At 42.3% G+C, this 17756-nt stretch overlaps 1 protein-coding gene across 5 annotated transcripts in view; it reads right to left on the minus strand.

The window, feature by feature from the left end:
* ARMH3 (armadillo like helical domain containing 3) overlaps positions 1–17756 on the minus strand; it is a 224908-nt gene that overhangs the window by 181992 nt on the left and 25160 nt on the right. For 4 of the 5 annotated variants that reach the window (XM_050804126.1, XM_050804125.1, XM_050804124.1 and 1 more), the window contains exons 3-8: positions 16443–16499; positions 16186–16332; positions 12168–12275; positions 7160–7252; positions 5673–5747; positions 5470–5556 (exon numbers count right to left, since the gene is read on the minus strand). In XM_050804126.1, the coding sequence (XP_050660083.1) occupies positions 5470–5556; positions 5673–5747; positions 7160–7252; positions 12168–12275; positions 16186–16332; positions 16443–16499 (567 nt within the window). The remainder of the gene's footprint in view (positions 1–5469; positions 5557–5672; positions 5748–7159; positions 7253–12167; positions 12276–16185; positions 16333–16442; positions 16500–17756) is intronic. The other variant, XM_050804127.1, reaches the window with a different exon arrangement.

Genomic DNA, 17756 nt, shown 5'->3' on the forward strand with positions numbered 1-17756 from the left:
CTCAGGAGACTTGGCCAGCCTAGAAAGCTAGGATCTTAATGTTGTGAAAATTTCTATTTTACCAGAGGCCTATTATTTAAACTATACCCCTGTTGTACTGATCACTTTTTAAAACTGGAGGAAATCTACTTTTCATCTATAAGACAGAATTACAAACTCTGTGAGTCTTCACAGTATCACTCTAATAGGGTCCTGCCTTTATTTGATTGCAGGTACACTTACCGTTTTCCATTGCTCTTCCCTAGACCTTTTTTGGGGGCTCTTTTGTCTTTTTAGATGAAATTATTAAAGTGGAACACATTACTTGAAGTGAGGAAGAACTACACATTTACTACATGGCATCTTTTCCATCACTTTTATTCCTTAAGTCCAACAACTTCTTCACTTTTTCTGTGCTTAGTTGGGTACCCAGCCTCGCTGTGCCTTGGTACCTTTCCGGAAAGGTTACAACGTACCCCATTGGTCATGAGATTGATTGTGCTGGTGGCTAGAATGCTATTCTCCCCAGCACACTCTCTCATGCTAGTTTGCACAGAATTTCATCAGCTTCTGTTTTGCTATGTTTATCTGGAATTCTTCATGTTCCTGTCAAAAACCTTCCTACTCCATGATCATCAGGCTTCCTTAATGGTTTCTGGTGAATGATTTATATCAAAAGCTGCAAAGCCCAGATAAATTAGGCCCACCAGCTCGCCCTTGCCCGCTATATTAATTCTTCTGGGGGCTTCTGAAAGACTAGAGATGCATACTTCATTCCAGAAATATGATTCTCTCCAGTTCCTTGGCCATGTCCAATAGTTCAGGCTGACATTTCAGAGAGCCCTACTGAGTTGAGCCAGGATTCAGATCACAATCAGCGAAGCCAAGCCATTGCCTCAGAGTGGCCTGCATCCAGCAGAATGGTCCGAAAATATTCATTACTGATGATAGTGTGTTCCCATCACATATAACCCTCACCTCTCTTTAACTATCCTCAGCATTTTTCCATAGCTATTTTTCTTGCTATTGTAATAAGGCCCCAGAGGCTATTACACATGACAGAGATCAAAATGGCTACCATGCCAGCCCCTCCAGATCATCAGTAAAACGGGTGTTGGGAATAAATTTCATATTTATTAGGAGCTCTACCTACCATTCATCAGTTCCTCCAAGACAATGAAAGCAATCAGAAACTGGAATTTATAACACATTAACATTGCTCTGCATATTCTAGTCCCTCTTTAAGTATTCCTTTCTCAAAGCCTCCCCTTCTTCCATATCTCTTCTTATAAGAATAAGCTCCAGATTTTGTTACCCATCACTTTCAACCTGGCCAAATAAAGCCTAACTAGGAATCATATCAAAAATCACTAGGTGAAGATCCAGAAGCTCAAAAAAGAAAATTCTCTCTCCAGCTGGCCCAGTTCTCACAGTACCGCTATTTATTAAGTGAAGAAAGTCAGGTTGCCTCAGTGCAGCTCCTGACTTTTGGGTTCAGTAAAGTACTCCTAGTGCCCAGGACTCAGTGCCAAATGCTTCCTACTCCTCAAAAGCAATCTCCAATGAAGCCCAATGAAGCCCAATGAAGCCCTCAGTCTTCCTTGAGTGGTCCCCTTCCTTTTCTGTGTATTCTGCCTTTTGAAGGGAATCAAGTATATGTGTCAACCCAAGTATAAATCTCTGGGTTCTGCTCTTCTCTCAAAAACCTATAAATCTGCACCCTGATTAATTCAGGGGCCAAAAGAACTCCAGAACTCCTATGAATAAGGCATTGTCTTCAATTTTTCATTAAAATCAGAAGGAGTTTCTATGCCAACAGTGATACTTACATAAGCAGACTGCATAAGGAGATGTGATATACAGTCATGTGCCGCATAAGGACATTTTGATCCATAATGGACTGCATATACTATGGTGGTCCCATGAGACTATAATGGAACTGAAAAATCCCTATAACCTAGTGACATTTTTAGCCATTATCACATAGTGCAACGCATTCATTACTCATGTATTTGTGGTGATAACGATGTAAAGAAACCTACTGTGCTGCCAGTCATATAAAAGTATAGCACATACAGTTATCAGCCAGGCACGGTGGCTCACTCCTGTAATCCCAGCCCTTTGGGAGGCTGAAGTGGGCAGATCACTTGAGGGCAGGGGTTCGAGACCAGCCTAGGCAATATGGTGAACTCCATTTCTATCAAAAATACAAAAAGTTAGCTGGGCATGGTGGCACACGCACATACAATCATGCATAGTACCTACTACTTGATAATGACAATGATCGACTATGTTACTGGTTTATGTGTTTACTATACTATACTTTTTTTTCTTTTGAGATGGAGTTTTGCTCTTTCACCCAGGCTGGAGTGCAGTGGTGCAATCTCAGCTCACTGCAACCTCCACCTCCTGGGTTCAAGTGACTCTCGTGCATCAGCCTCCCAAGTAGCTGGGATTACAGATGCACATCACCATGCCCAGCTAATTTTTGTATTTTTAGTAGAGATCGGGTTTCTCAAACTCCTGACCTCATGTGATCCACCCGCCTCAGCCTCCCCAAGTGCTGAGATTACAGGCATAAGCCACCATGCCCAGCCTACACTATACTTTTTATTGTTATTTTCTAGTGTACTCCTTCTACTTATTTAAAAAAAAAAGTTAACTGTAAAACAGCTGAAGGTGGGTCCTTGAGCAGGTATTCCAGAGGAAGGCATTATTATCATAGGAGATAACAGCTTCATGTGTGTTATTTCCCTAAAGACCTTCCAAATGTGGAGGTGAAAGATATTGATCATCTGGACCCTGTGAGGTCAGGGGTTTGAGACCAGCCTGGTCTCAAATATGTCAAACATGTCATCTCAAACATGACAAAATATAGTACAATGTGTTTCTGTTTTAAGCTGTTATTACAAGAGAGTTAAAAAGCTTTAAAAATTTTTTAAAGTTTATAAAGTAAAACAGTTACAGTAAGTTAATTTATTATGGAAGAAAGAAAAAATTTAATAAATTTAACGTAGCCAAAGTGTACAATGTTTATAAAGTCAATAGTTGGCCAGGCACAGTAGCTCACACCTGTAATCCTAGCATTTTGGGAGGCCGGGGGGGTGGATCTCTTGAGGTCAGTTCAAGACCAGCCTGGCCAACACGGTAAAACCCTGCCTCTACTAAAAATACAAAAATTAGCCGAGCATTGTGGCAGGTGCCTGTAATCCCAGCTACTTAGGAGGCTGAGGCAGGACAATCACTTGAACCTGGGATGCGGACACTGCAGTGAGCTGAGATCGCGCCACTGCACTACAGCCTAGGCAACAGACCAAGAGTCTGTCTCAAAAAAAAAAAAAAAAAAAGCCTATAGTAGTCTACAGTAATGTCCTAGGCCTTCACATTCACTCACCACTCACTCACTGACTCATCCAGAGCAATTTCCAGTCCTGCAAGCTCCATTCGTAGTAAGTGCCCTATTCAGGTGTATGATTTACAGTTTCTTTCATGCTTCATGAAGATCAACAACAACTATTTTATATCTTTTATACCATACCTTTTCTAGGTTTAGGTTTTGTGTGTGTGTGCGTATTTTTGAGACAGGATCTGGCTTTGTCACCCAGGCTGGAGTACAGGGGCGCGACCTCAGCTCACCGTAACATCCACCTCCCTGGCTCAAGCCACCCTCCCACCTCAGCCTCCTGAGTAGCTGAGACTTCGGGTATGTGCCACCATGCCTGGCTAATTTTTGCATTTTTAAAAATATAGACGAGGTTTTGCCATGTTGGCCAGGCCAGTCTCGAACTCCTGGGCTCAAGCAATCCACCAGCCTTAGCCTCCCAAAGTGCTGGGATTACAGGCATGAGCCACCGTCCCCAGCCTTAAATTTTTTTGTTTTTTAAAGACAGGGTCTCACTCTGTTACCCAGACTGGAGTGCAGTGGTGTAATCATGGCTCACTGTAGCCTCAAACTCCTGGACTCAAGCAATTCTCCTGCTTCAGCATCTCAAGTAGCTGAGACTACAGACCCATACCATCACAACCAGCTAATTTAAAAAAATTCTTTTTTGTAGAGACAGTGTCTTACTATTTGAGTAAGACTGGTCTCAAATTCCTGGCCTCAAGCGATCCTCCCATCTCAGCCTCCCAAAGCACTAGGATTATAGGTGTGAATCACCATGCCCAGCCTAGATATGCTTAAATACATAAATAATTACTATTGTGTTATAATTGCCTACAGTATTCAGTACTGTCATATGTATAGTCATATGCTATCCAGGTTTGTAGCCTAGGAGAAATAGGCTATACCATGTGGCGTAGGTATGTAATAGGCAATACCATCTAAATTTGTATAAAGATGCTCTCTCATATTCACATGACAACAAAACTGCCTAATGGCACATTTCTCAGAATGTATCCTTGTTAAAAGACACATGAGTATACAAAAATTAAATCTTTCTAAACAGATGCACTAGGTCAGTGGTTCTCAATCCTGGGCTAATCATCATACTCAACAGGGGAACTTAAAAAAAAAAAAAAAAATTCCCAGGTTCCTGTTCCCACCACCCCCAAAAGACTGATTTACTGTGTCCAGAATAAGATCCAGAAATTTTTTCTTTTTTTCTTTTTTTTTCGAGACAACATCTCACTCTGTCACCTAGGCTGGAGTGCAGTGGTGCGATCTGGGCTCACTACAAGCTCCATCTCCCAGGTTCATGCCATTCTCCTGCCTCAACCTCCCAAGTAGCTGGGACTACAGGCGCCCACCACCACGCCTAGCTAATTTTTCTGTATTTTTAGTAGAGACGGGGTTTCACCGTGTTAGCCAGGATGGTCTCGATCTCCTGACCTCGTGATCCACCTGCTTCGGCCTCCCAAAGTGCTGGGATTATAGGTGTGAACCACTGCATCCGGCCACAATATTTTCTTTTTAAAAAGTTCTAGGCCAGGCGCAGTGGCTCACACCCGTAATCCCAGCACTTTGGGAGGCCGAGATGGGCAGATCACTTAGCATTGGCAGTTTGAGACCAGCTGACCAACATGGAGAAACCCCATCTCTCCTAAAAATACAAAATTGGCCAGGCGTGGTGCCACATGCCTGTAATCCCAGCCACTTAGGAGACTGAGGCAGGAGAATTGCTTGAACCCGAGAGGCGGAGGTTGTGGTGAGCCAAGATCATGCCATTGCACTCTAGCCTGGGCAACAAGAGAGAAACTCCGTCTCAAAAAAAAAGTTCTTAGGTGATTCTAATAAGCTGGGTATGGGAATCACTACATCAGGGAGTATTTACTCACTTAATTAGAAGTTGCATCACAGGATTCCTTTGAACAACTAGATCCTCTGCTCTATGCATTTAATATAGGATTTTTAGAATCTGGATTATCAAAATTAATCAATATACCATTTATCAAGAACATGTCTTCTCTATTAAGCAAAGTCCTTAAGGAGGGGCCACATTAAAGAGGATTATAGGAAGATAATGACTATCCACTAAGGCATCCAGTTACCTCATATTTTCTATAGTTCACCAGCAAAGCCAAGAGGACGACAGCATCATACCCATGCTCCCTACGGCTTGGGGGATGGGAAAGTATCTGTAACAAGAACCAAAAATGCATGAGACTGCTAACTCCTGGTTCCTGGGAACACAGAGAAAACCTGAAGAGGTGGTTTACCCCAAAGAGAGGAGGTAACAAGGGAACTGACCTACCTGTAAAATTGCTTCAAATATGCTGTTGATCATTACATACTCGAGAATAGTGTTCTGGCTGATGTTATCCGTCACCTGAATGTAATAAAAGGCCTTTTAAAGTCTGTACTGAGGTATTCTGATATCTCATGTAATCTCCTCCCCTAGCATCTAAGAGAAACAGAAATATTAAAGTATTTCTACTAGATAACTTAGCAGACCTTTCACAAGTGTCCCTTAAGTCATGAAAGCCTGAACAGACAGACACAAGGGTAGGAAATCAGCAAGTTAAAATTTCCTAAGTCTTTGAACTCCTCATTGTTTCTCTCATATCCTCACATATGCATTTGCTTAACAGTTTCTTGGGTTTCATTCCTCAAGTGCACAGGAAGAGGTTTATGAATGCAGAAGTCTTCAAGAGGTGGCAGGGAAAGGGACCCTCCTAAAGTAAATAATCAATACCCCACCCTCCTTCCACTAGAAAGTACAGGCAGCCTACAGTTATAAAATCAAAGCTACCCGAGTGCAGTGGCTCACACCTGTAATCCCAGCAATTAGGGAGGCTGAAGTGGGTGGATCACAAGGTCAGGAGTTCAAGACCAGCCTGGCCAACATGGTGAAACCCCATCTCTACTAAAAATACAAAAATTAGCCAGGCATGGTTGTACCTGCCTGTAATCCCAGCTTCTTGGGAGGCTGAGGCAGGAGAATTGCTCAAACCCAGGAGGTAGAGATTGCAGCGAGCCGAGATCACGCCATTGCACTCTCTGGCCTGGGCAACAGAGCAAGACTCCGCCTCAAAAAATAAATAAATAAAAGCCAAAACAAGTAAAAATACTCAGAATCGGCTGGGCACAGTGGCTCACAGCTATAATCCCAGCACTTTGGGAGGCCAAGGCAGGTGGATCACCTAAGGTCAGGAGTTCGAGCAGATGGATCACCTAAGGTCAGGAGTTCGAGATCAGGCTGGCCAACATGGCGAAACCCCATCTCTACTAAAAATACAGAAAAAAAACAAATTTGGTTGGACTTGGTGGCACATGCCTGTAATTCCAGCTACTTGGGAGGCTGAGGCAGAACTGCTTGAACCCAGGAGGCAGAGGTTGCAGTGAGCCGAGATCATGCCATTGCACTCCAGCCTGGGCGACAGAGCAAGACTCTGTCTCAAAAAAAAAAAAAAAAAAAAAAAGGCTCAGAATCACAAGAACTATTTCCAAATAAGACCTGATGAGGACAAGTCTGACAATCCAGAAGACAGTAGCTCTCCTGAAATGAAACTTCTAAAGTAAAATATCACATAGGCTGCAGGCTAAAAATACCAGTAGTTGCTCCAAAGAGGAAGCAAAAGACCATGTAGCTAACTTCCTATACATCCAGACACAAGGGAGTGATGTAATACCCCCGTTGAGAATATTTTTTCTCTTTTTCCTTCTATCTGTGGGCTCAAGTATTCAAACAGGATTGCCCCTCCTGTCAATTAATACCCTTGACAAACATAGGTCACTTACGGTCACTAAGCAAAGGAGAAGTTTCAGACATAAACTCTTCAGACTTTCAGAACCTTCTGCACAAAGCAATGAATCCAAACTCTCCATCAAGTTCTGAGAAAAAGAACCAATAAGTATTAAACTATACCAGATAACACCATACCTTTGTCTAACTCCGGATTATGTTATACAGGAGTAATGTGAATAACACACAATGAAGCAAACATATCATTTCCTTAGGCCTAGGCCTTACAAGATTAGATAAAGAAAAGGAGAACTTTTTCTCAGGCTGGGGTTGCTAAGAAAGAAAAATAGGAACACTTCAAAATCTAGCTTTAGTGAGAAAAATGCTTTATAACAATTGCACAAGACAGTAAAGAAGTCACTGTTCTACTAAATGAATGAATGTTTGCAGTCTGTCATCCCCATATAAACCTTTAGATTACAACGAAGCAAATAAAAAAAGGGAAACCTAATGGTTAAATAATTGTATATGTTTTTTTTTTTTTTTTTTTTTTTTTTTTTTGAGACAGAGTTTCACTCTGTGAGCCAGGCTGGAGGCAAGGCATGTTCATAGCACACTGCAACCTCAAACTCCTGGGATCAAGTCATCCTCCCACCTCAGCCACCCAAATAGCTAGGACCACAGATGTGCGCCACCACACCCGGGTATTTTTTTTTCTTTTTCTTTATAGAGACAAGGTCTCACCATGTTGCCCAGGGTGGTCTCAAACTCCTGGGCTCAAGTGATCCTCCTGCCTCGGCCTCCCAAACGGTTGGCATTGCAGGTGTGAACCACCATGCCTGGCAAGTTTCATTATTTGGTAAAGAAAGCATAACATTTGATTCAGGCACACTGAATAAATGAAAAAGAAACAGTATCATTACAGGCTATCACTAGCCATATACACTATCCAACAAAGCTAACTTGTGTCCATCGTGGTCTCCACTTGGCAATGCAACTGGAATTTATCACTTGCACTAAAAGCCAGCTGACAGACTCAAACTAATCAAAAGATGAAACCCTTATATACTACGATAAAGGGAAGATGAAAAGAAATATTCTACATTAAACGAGGGAGGAGAATGGATGGAGAATAAGGATTTAAGCGTGCTGGAAGGCCAAGGTAAGCTGCTTCAGTTCAATTCAATAAATATGTGAGCATCTACTCTGTGCTGAATATTGTGCTTTAAAAGAATATAGGAAAATACTAAGACCATGACCCTTGCTCCCAAGGTGCTTTTAGTCTAATGAGAGAGAAAAACAAGCCAACAGTTTCAATTCAATGGTTACTATGACCGAAATATACATAGAGGAATGGAATTTGCTCTAAAGTCACCTATTCCAGGACCCTTTGGGAGTGAGTTATATTTTGAAAATTCAATAGGAATTGGGGAGGAAAGGAATTCCAGACAGGTATTAGCATCATCAAAGACACATAAGGAAAGAAATGGCCCTGGTGTGGGGCTGGAATAAAAGTAGTTTGGTTTTAAGGGAGTATAAAGAATGACGCACAGTGGTGAGATAAAAGACTAGTCAGTGAAACCCCGTCTCTACCAAAAATACAAAAAAAAATTAGCCAGGTGTGGTGGCAGGCGCCTGTAGTCCGAGCTTCTCGGGAGGCTGAGGCAGGAGAATGGCATGAACCCGAGAAGTGGCGGAGCTTGCAGTGAGCGGAGATCGCACCACTGCAGTCCAGCCTGAGCGACAGAGTGAGACTCCGTCTCAAAAAAAAAAGACTGGAGAAGTAAATATGGTGCAGATTATGAAAGTTTTATAAGTCTAACTAGGGAGTTTGGTCTTCATCCTGTTAGTGACAGCAGACTAAGGAAGGATTTTAAGCAGGAAAGATGAGTGTAAGATATACACACTAATACCACACAGTTGTGGTGTCAGTGTGGATGATGGATTTAAAGATGGTAAGCTTGAAAGGATAGAGACTAATAAGGACTAATTATCAATTTCCTGAGACAGTTTCCATGTCTTATTTGCCTCTTGTATCCTCAGTGCCTACCACAGTACCTGGCATATAGGGGCCCAACAAATATTTGTCAAAAGAATGAATGGGCCGGGCGCAGTTGCTCACGCCTGTAATCCCAGCACTTTGGGAGGCCAAGGTGGGCAGATCACCTGAGGTCAGGAGTTCGAGACCAGCCTGGCCAACATGGTGAAACCCTGTCTCTACTACAAATACAAAAATTAGCTGGGTGTGGTGGTGATGCCTGTAATCCCAGCTACTGAGGTGGCTGAAGCAAGAGAATCACTTGAACCCGGGACAGAGAGGTTGCAGTGAGTCGGGATTGTACCACTGGACTCCAGCCTAGGTGACAGAGTGAGACTCCATCTCAAAAAAACAAAAAAGAATGAAGACATCACTGTAATAGTTCTGGTGAGAGAAAGAATAACAGAGATGGTGGGAACAGAAGAAGACAAGTATGAGGAATATGAACTGAGGTAAAATTAGCTGAACTTGGTGATCGTCTGGAAATAAAAGATGAGGGGACTTCTCATCTTTTATCTCCAGATGATCACCAAGTTCAGCTTGGGGCCTGTGAAGACAGCTGCCCCCATTCTGAAAGGGAATGAATGAGGAAGAAGAGATGCAGGAGAAACAGTGAGCTCCATTCTAGATATATCAAGCAAGAAGTACTTATGGGATGTGTCAGTGAGTACATTCAGCAAGTACCTGCAGAGTATACAACTCCGAGATCATGAAAAGAAGTTAAGGCTAAAGACAGAGACTTAGCAGTCACCAACATACAAGCAGTAGTTACAACTATGAGAATGAGGAGCTATCTGGGATTTTACCACGACATATATATGAACTGCAAAAGGCCAGAATTTAAAAATACCTCTAAGTATTAAAGCTTTGTATATTCATAATTATTAATAACTTTTTTTGTAACCTAATCATTATAAGGATTCTCTGGTATACAGATTTATTTTAAATTTAATGAGTGATAGAAGACTGTTCTTCAAAGTTCAAACAACATTTATACAATATAGTGTCCAGGCTGGGCGCGGTGGCTCACGCCTGTAATCCCAGCACTTTGGGAGGCCAAGGCAGGTGGATCACGAGGTCAGGAAATCGAGACCATGCTGGCTAAAATGGTGAAACCCCATCTCTACCAAAAATACAAAAAAATTAGCCAGGCGTGGTGGCGGGCGCCTGTAGTCCCAGCTACTCGGGAGGCTGAGGTAGGAGAATGACGTGAACCCAGGAGGCAGAGCTTGCAGTGACCCGAGACTGCGCCACTGCACTCCAGCATGGGCGACGAGCAAGACTCCATCTCAAAAAAAAAAAAAAAAAAAATATATATATATATATATATATATTGTCCAACACTGCAAATCATATATCTGACAAGGGACATATTCAGAATACGTAAAGAACTCTTATAACTCAACAATAAAAGATACCCCAATCTAGAAATGGGCAAAGGATATGAAAGACAATTCTCCAAAAAAAAGTAAAGACAGACAAAAACAACTGTTGACATAATGTGGAGAAACTTGAACCCTCATACATTGCTAGTGAAATTATAAAACAGAACAGCCACTATGGAAAAATGGTTTGGTAGTTCCTAAAATGTCAAATATAGAGTTGCCATGTGACCCAGCAATTCTACACCTAGGTATATGCCCAAGAGAATTTAAAACATATGTGTGGCCTGAGTGCAGTGGGTCATGCTTATAATTTCAGCACTTTGGAAGGCTGAGGCAGGAGGATCACTTGAGGCCAGGAGTTCAAGACCAGCTGGGGCAACACAGCGAGACCTCATCTCACAAATAAATAAGAGCATACATCCATACAGAAACTTATACATGAACGTTCATAGCAGCATTATTCCTAATAGCCAAAATGTTGAAAGGACCCAAATATCTATCAACTGAGGAATGGATAGACAAAATATAGTATCTCCATCCAAAGGAATATTATTAGGCAATAAAAAGGAATGAAATACTGATACATCCTCTAATATGGATGAGCCACAAAAACATTATGTGAAGTAAATGCCAGACTCAAAAGGCCACATATGATATGATTCCATTTATATGAGGTGTCCAGAATAGCTAAACCCATTGAGACATAAAGCAGATTAATGCTTGCCAAGGGTTAAGAGTGGAGAATTGGGAAATGACTGCTAATGGGTACAGGTTTTCTTTCTAGGGTGATGAAAATGTTCTGAAATTAATAGTGATGATAATTGTAGAATTCTGTGACTATACTAAAATCCACTGGATTGTACACTTTATTTATTTTCTTCTTTTTGAGACAGGGTCTTGCTCTGTTGCCCAGGCTGGAGTACAGTGGCATGATCTCGGCTCACTGCAACCTCTACTTCCCAGGTTCAAGCAATCCTACCACTTCAGCCCCCCCAACTAGCTGGGACTTACAGGCACGTGCCACCATACCCAGCTAATTTCTGTATTTTTTGTAAAGACTAGGTTTTGCCATGTTGCCCACACTGTTCTCAAACTCCTGAGCTCAAGCGATCCGCCTGCCCTGGCCTCCCAAAGCACTTGGATTACAGGCATGAGCCATGGCGCCTGGTCAGATTGTACAGTCTAAAAGGGTGGATGTATCCTATATGAATTTTAAGGCTGTTATTTTAAAAAGATAGTGTCAAACAGCAGAAATAAAAATTCTGATAAAATCAAAGTAATTGTGTTAAATAAGCTTAAAGTTTAGAATTAAAGTTAGCCTTATATGTTAATTTGTTATATTTTATTTAAATTCATAAATGTTCTTAAGAATGTATGATCATATGATGATACAAGTAACAAAATAAACTATTCAGTCTTTATCCTGCAGGGAAAGAATACCTCCATTCAAATTTGAATTGAAAATTTTCCTTTATTCAGACAAAGCAAATCTGTTAAATACAAATAACCAAATGCAAGGCCAAATTCAATCATCTGTGTCTTTCTGAGTCTAAATCTTTGAGTACATTTGTCTGCTGACAGTGTCCATGAACAGCTGTCAGAAGCTACCATCCATAGGCACATCTGCAGCTTATGCCTCACCTTCATGCACAGCTCCGCCTTGTCAAAGCCCATCAGCATGTTGATAATGTCAAACCCAGAGGTAGACTTATTCTTTTGATGGACTCCTCGAATGAGTGCGCACAGGGTCTGCAGAAATGAGACAAAGAATTCTTTCTGGAGAGGAAGTCTCAAAACTAGAAGGACACTGGGTCTGTACACCCACATTGCAGCCTCATCCTTACACAGCTGACACTCAATACATTCAATTTCTCTGAGCTCTGAGCTCCAAAACACGGTCTGAGTTTTTGTGGGGTTTTCTGTTTGATTCGGGTTTTTGTTTTTTTGGTTTTTTTTTTTTTTTTGAGACAAGGCCTTCACCGAGGCTGTAGTGCAGTGGCATAATCACAGATCACTATACCCTTGACCTCCTGGGCTCAGGTGATCCTCCCACCTCAGCCTTCCAAGCAGCTGATATGACAGGTGTACTCCACCACACCCAGTTAATTTTTTTATTTTTTGTAGAGACAGGGTCTCACCACATTGCCCAGACTGGTCTCCAACACCTGGGCTCCAGTGATCCTCCTGCCTCAGCTTCCCAAAGTTCTGGAATTAGAAATGTGAGCCACTGCGCCCAGCCCAGTCTGAGTCTCAACATGTGCAAAATCCAGCAAATAAAAGAGGAACAGCAACTGAGACTATTGTCATCCTCATTTTTTATTTTCTTGTCATCTTGTTTTTAAAAATTATAAGGCAGACTGGGAGGTGATATTCAAAGATTAAAAATAGTTCTTGAGTTCGATCATGGGATTGGTGGAGTTTTCCTTTATTTAAAATTAATTTTGGGGCTGGACGCAGTGGCTCACGCCTGTAATCCCAACACTTTGGGAGGCTGAGGCAAGTGGGTCACCTGAGGTCATGAGTTCGAGACCAGCCTGGCCAACATGGTGAAACCCAGTCTCTGTTAAAAATACAAAAAATTTGGCCGGGCGCGGTGGCTCAAGCCTGTAATCCCAGCACTTTGGGAGGCCGAGACGGGTGGATCACAAGGTCAGGAGATCGAGACCATCCTGGCTAACCCGGTGAAACCCCGTCTCTACTAAAAAATACAAAAAACTAGCCGGGCGAGGTGGCGGGCGCCTGTAGTCCCAGCTACTCGGAGGCTGAGGCAGGAGAATGGCGTGAACCCGGGAGGCGGAGCTTGCAGTGAGCTGAGATCCGGCCACTGCACTCCAGCCTGGGTGACAGAGCGAGACCCCGTCTCAAAAAAAAAAAGAAAATACAAAAAATTAGCCAAGTGCGGAGGCACATGCCTGTAATCCCAGCTACTTGGGAGGCTGAGACAGGAGAATTGCTTGAACCCAGGAGACGGATGTTGCAGTGAGCCAAGATCACTCTATTGCACTCCAGCCTGGGCAACAAGAGTGAAACTCCATCTTAAAAATAATAGTAATAGGCCGGGCACGGTGGCTCAAGCCTGTAATCCCAGCACTTTGGGAGGCCGAGATGGGAGGATCATGAGGTCAGGAGATCGAGACCATCCTGGCTAACACGGTGAAACCCCGTCTCTACTAAAAAGGTACAAAAAAAAAACTAGCCGGGCGAGGTGGCGGGCGCCTGTGGTCCCAGCTACTCGGGAGGCTGAGGCAGGAGAATGGCGTAAACCCGGGAGGCGGAGCTTGCAGTGAGCCGAGATCTGGCCACTGCACTCCAGCCTGGGCAACAGAGTGAGACTCCGTCTCAAAAAAAAAAAGATAATAATAATAATAATTTTTTGACATTTATATTACAGTTTAACAGGTTTTTGTTTTGTTTTGTTTTTGAGACTGAGTCTCACTCTGTCACCCAGGCTGGAGTACAGTGGCGCGAGTGATCCTGGCTCACTGCAACCTCCACCTCCTGGGTTCAAGTGATTCTCATGCCTCAGTTTCCCTAGTAGCTGGGGTTACAGATATTCACCACCACGCCCAGCTAATTTTTGTAGTTTTTTAATAGAGACAGGGTTTCACCATGTTGGCCAGGGTGGTCTTGAACTCCTGACCTCAAGTGATCCACCCTCCTCAGCCTCCCAAAGTGTTGGGATTACAGGAGTGAGCCACCACGCCTAGCTGACAGTTTTTATAATTATTTTTAATAACTACAACAGTTAAGTCCCTATATAATAGCCAATTGCTTCAAATCTTAAAATCTTCATAATCCTCATCCACTACTTACTAGCTGTGAGAACCTAGACACACACATTAGTTAACTTTCCAGTGGCTCAGTTTTCTCATCTATAAAGTAGGAATGATAATAATAGCATCCATCTTGTAGGAGCATTATGAGGGCTATGTGAAATAATACTGTAAAGTACTTAGTCCCTGGAACTTTGGTAGAGCTCAGTAAGTATTAGCTATTATAACAATGTACAATATTTTATGGGTCACTAAGTGGCTTAATGTCAACTTATTTCCACTGAAATAAAACAGTTTACAATTCATGCCCACACAATGAGCACTGCAATTACCTAATTACTGGAAGTACAATTTCCAACTTTCATTGAGCCCCTACACTACAACTTAAAATGTGGAACTTACTGTGCCAAAGGTTAACGAAGCTATAGAATAAACATGGTCCATCTTTCTGGGACATCAACTCAAGTGGTAATTATTATTGCCATTCTACAGATGAGCAAACTGGGGCTCACAAAGTGATCTAACTCATAAGTTAGAAACTTAAACCCAATCTCTCACAAGTTCCAATAAACTTATTTAACCCATCATGGATTCTTCATATTCTAAACCTGTCAATCACTGCCCTAAGTACTCTCAATCTAGGCTATACTAAACTTACTAGACTAAATTTTAGAAACTTTGTCACCATTCATTCAGTAAGAACTGGCCGGGCGCGGTGGCTCAAGCCTGTAATCCCAGCACTTTGGGAGGCCGAGACGGGCGGATCACGAGGTCAGGAGATCGAGACCATCCTGGCTAACACGGTGAAACCCCGTCTCTACTAAAAAATACAAAAAACTAGCCGGGCGAGGTGGCGGGCGCCTGTAGTCCCAGCTACTCGGGAGGCTGAGGCAGGAGAATGGCATAAACCCGGGAGGCGGAGCTTGCAGTGAGCCGAGATCGCGCCACTGCACTCCAGCCTGGGTGACAGAGCCAGACTCCATCTCAAAAAAAAAAAAAAAAAAAAAAAAAAAAAAAAGAACCTACTTCTAGAGTACTATTTGCTAAGCACCGCTCTCTGTGCACAAGGAACATTCTACTCACTGGAAACAAACTACTGAATGAAACTCTCAAAGTCTCTTCCCTCAAGAAGTCTGTAGTATATCTCCATCACCCAGCCCAATGTCTGGCACATAACATTATTCAAGAAATAGTTGTTGAATGAATCTTATGATCATCACTTAACATAAAGAATAGTTTCCTGATGTTTTTTGAATTACAGAACCCTTTGAAAATTTTTTTTTTTTTTTTTTCGAGATGGAGTCTTGCTCTGTTGCCCAGGCTGGGGTGCAGGGCACAATCTTGGCTCACTGCAACTTCCGCCTCCTGGGTTCAAGTGATTCTCCTGCCTCAACCTCCTGAATAGCTGGGATTACAGGCACCCGCCACCATGCCTGGCTAATTTTTGTATTTCTAGTAGAGGTGGGATTTCACCATGTTGGCCAGGCTGGTCTCAAACTCCTGACCTCAGGTGAACCCATCTCAGCCCTATAAAGTGCTGGGATTATAGGCGTGACACACCATGCCCAGCCGTCTTCTGATTTTTGATAAAGACTAATCATTCTTGCCTCAGTTTCCTATTTCTTCCCTTTCTCAAGCAAAAAAAAAGAATTCTAACAATCTACTTTAGCATTAGATCAAATTATACAAATGGATAAGATTACTCCTAAGTGTCAATTTGTATAAATAGATGGCTAAACAAATATGGCATAAATATTTGGTAACTTAGAGAAATAAAAAAGAAAACCTCATACCTCAGAGCAACTCTAGGTTCCTCAGTTCCAACAGATGTGTTACAATTCCTTTCTCCTGTTAAACAAGACTTCCCCAGTCTCCCAGCCTTGTACCTGCAATGCATTCACAACTCGAATTGGATGCTCCTCTCCCAGAGCCTGGATGCAGTGTTGGAATAGACAATTAATATTGTCCTTGATCTTCATCAACTCCTCACCATCAAGAGATTCCAGCTTGCCTTCTAGGTACTCTAAATTCACCTGCCAAGGAAACAAATAAGGGGCAGAATGCATTTTTAGCGTAGTGCCTAGAACACATGAGAAGGCAATTTTAATTACCAGGAAATTCCACAGATGCCACCAACTCTTACCTTCATGAGAAAGAGCTCCTCCCAAAACCGAGGACTGCACTTACTGGGGTCCTCTGTCTGAAACCAGAAGACAAGCACATTCGGCCTTCCCAGCTAACACCAAAAGCATAAGAATACTATATATAGTCAACCTTAGTTTTCAAAATTAACTTTGAAAATTCTTGGTCATTCTAAACTGCTAGAAGGGGAAAAAGAAGAACAGTATCTCTTCGTGTTTTCTTTCCCAAGTGGAAAACTCTGTGCATGGATATATATTCTCTGCACCAAAAGTTAAATAATAGCTCAAAGAACTTCCCTAAAATATTTATCTTCTAGCAAGAAATGAACATAAACATCAGAATAAGTTAGTCACATCACAACATGTCTCCCATGCATTGGTACAGTGTTGTTTTCAAACCTATTCACATATGTGAAATACAATCCAGTGAGCCAGGAAGGATAGATATTAACACCGTCCTCTCATTTTAGGAAAAGAGTCCACAAAGTTAAGTGACTTACACAAGTGCAGGAGCCAGAATTCAGATCACTTCAGTAATACTGCGGTGGTTTTTACAGCATGCTGTGTTGACTGCTTCTACTTGCCCTCCATATGCATTTAGTCTTCTGTACAGAGCTTTTAATGTGTTCTAAATTTCTTAATTTAAATTGATCCAAAGAGTAAGCAAAATTATCATGCTAAAATCCAAAATTTCCTAGCAATAATTTTCAAAAAAATTCTAGGAAGTCAGAGGCTGCTGGTTAATGGGTAAAATAAGAAAAACAGAACCTCAGCCAGGTGCGGTGGCTCACGCCTGTAATTCCAGCACTTTGGGAGGCTGAGGTGGGCCGACCACGAGGTCACGAGATCAAGACCATCCTGGTTAACATGATGAAATCCCGTCTCTCCTAAAAATACAAAAAATTAGCCGGGCGTGGTGGTGGATGCCTTTTTTTTTGAGACACCGTCTCAAAAAAAAAAAAAAGAAAAGAAAAAGAGAACCCCTACTTTAAAGAAAGGAGAATGACATAAAATAAGCAGGTCAATAGCCCACTACCACCTTATTTTCAGTGAACCTTTTTTTTTTTTTTTTGAGACAGAGTCACACTCTGTTGCCCAGGCTGGAGTGCAGCGGCGCAATCTCCGCTCACTGCGACCTCCACCTCCCAGGTTCACACCATTCTCCTGCCTCAGCCTCCCAAGTAGCTGGGACTACAGGCGCCCACCACCACGCTTGGCCAATTTTTTTGTATTTTTAGTAGAGACGGGGTTTCACTGTGTTAGCCAGGATGGTCTCAATCTCCCAGCCTCATGATCCGCCCGCCTCAGCCTCCCAA

This window comes from Macaca thibetana, chromosome 9 (assembly GCF_024542745.1).
Source record: "Macaca thibetana thibetana isolate TM-01 chromosome 9, ASM2454274v1, whole genome shotgun sequence".
In the NCBI taxonomy this organism is placed as follows: domain Eukaryota; kingdom Metazoa; phylum Chordata; class Mammalia; order Primates; family Cercopithecidae; genus Macaca; species Macaca thibetana.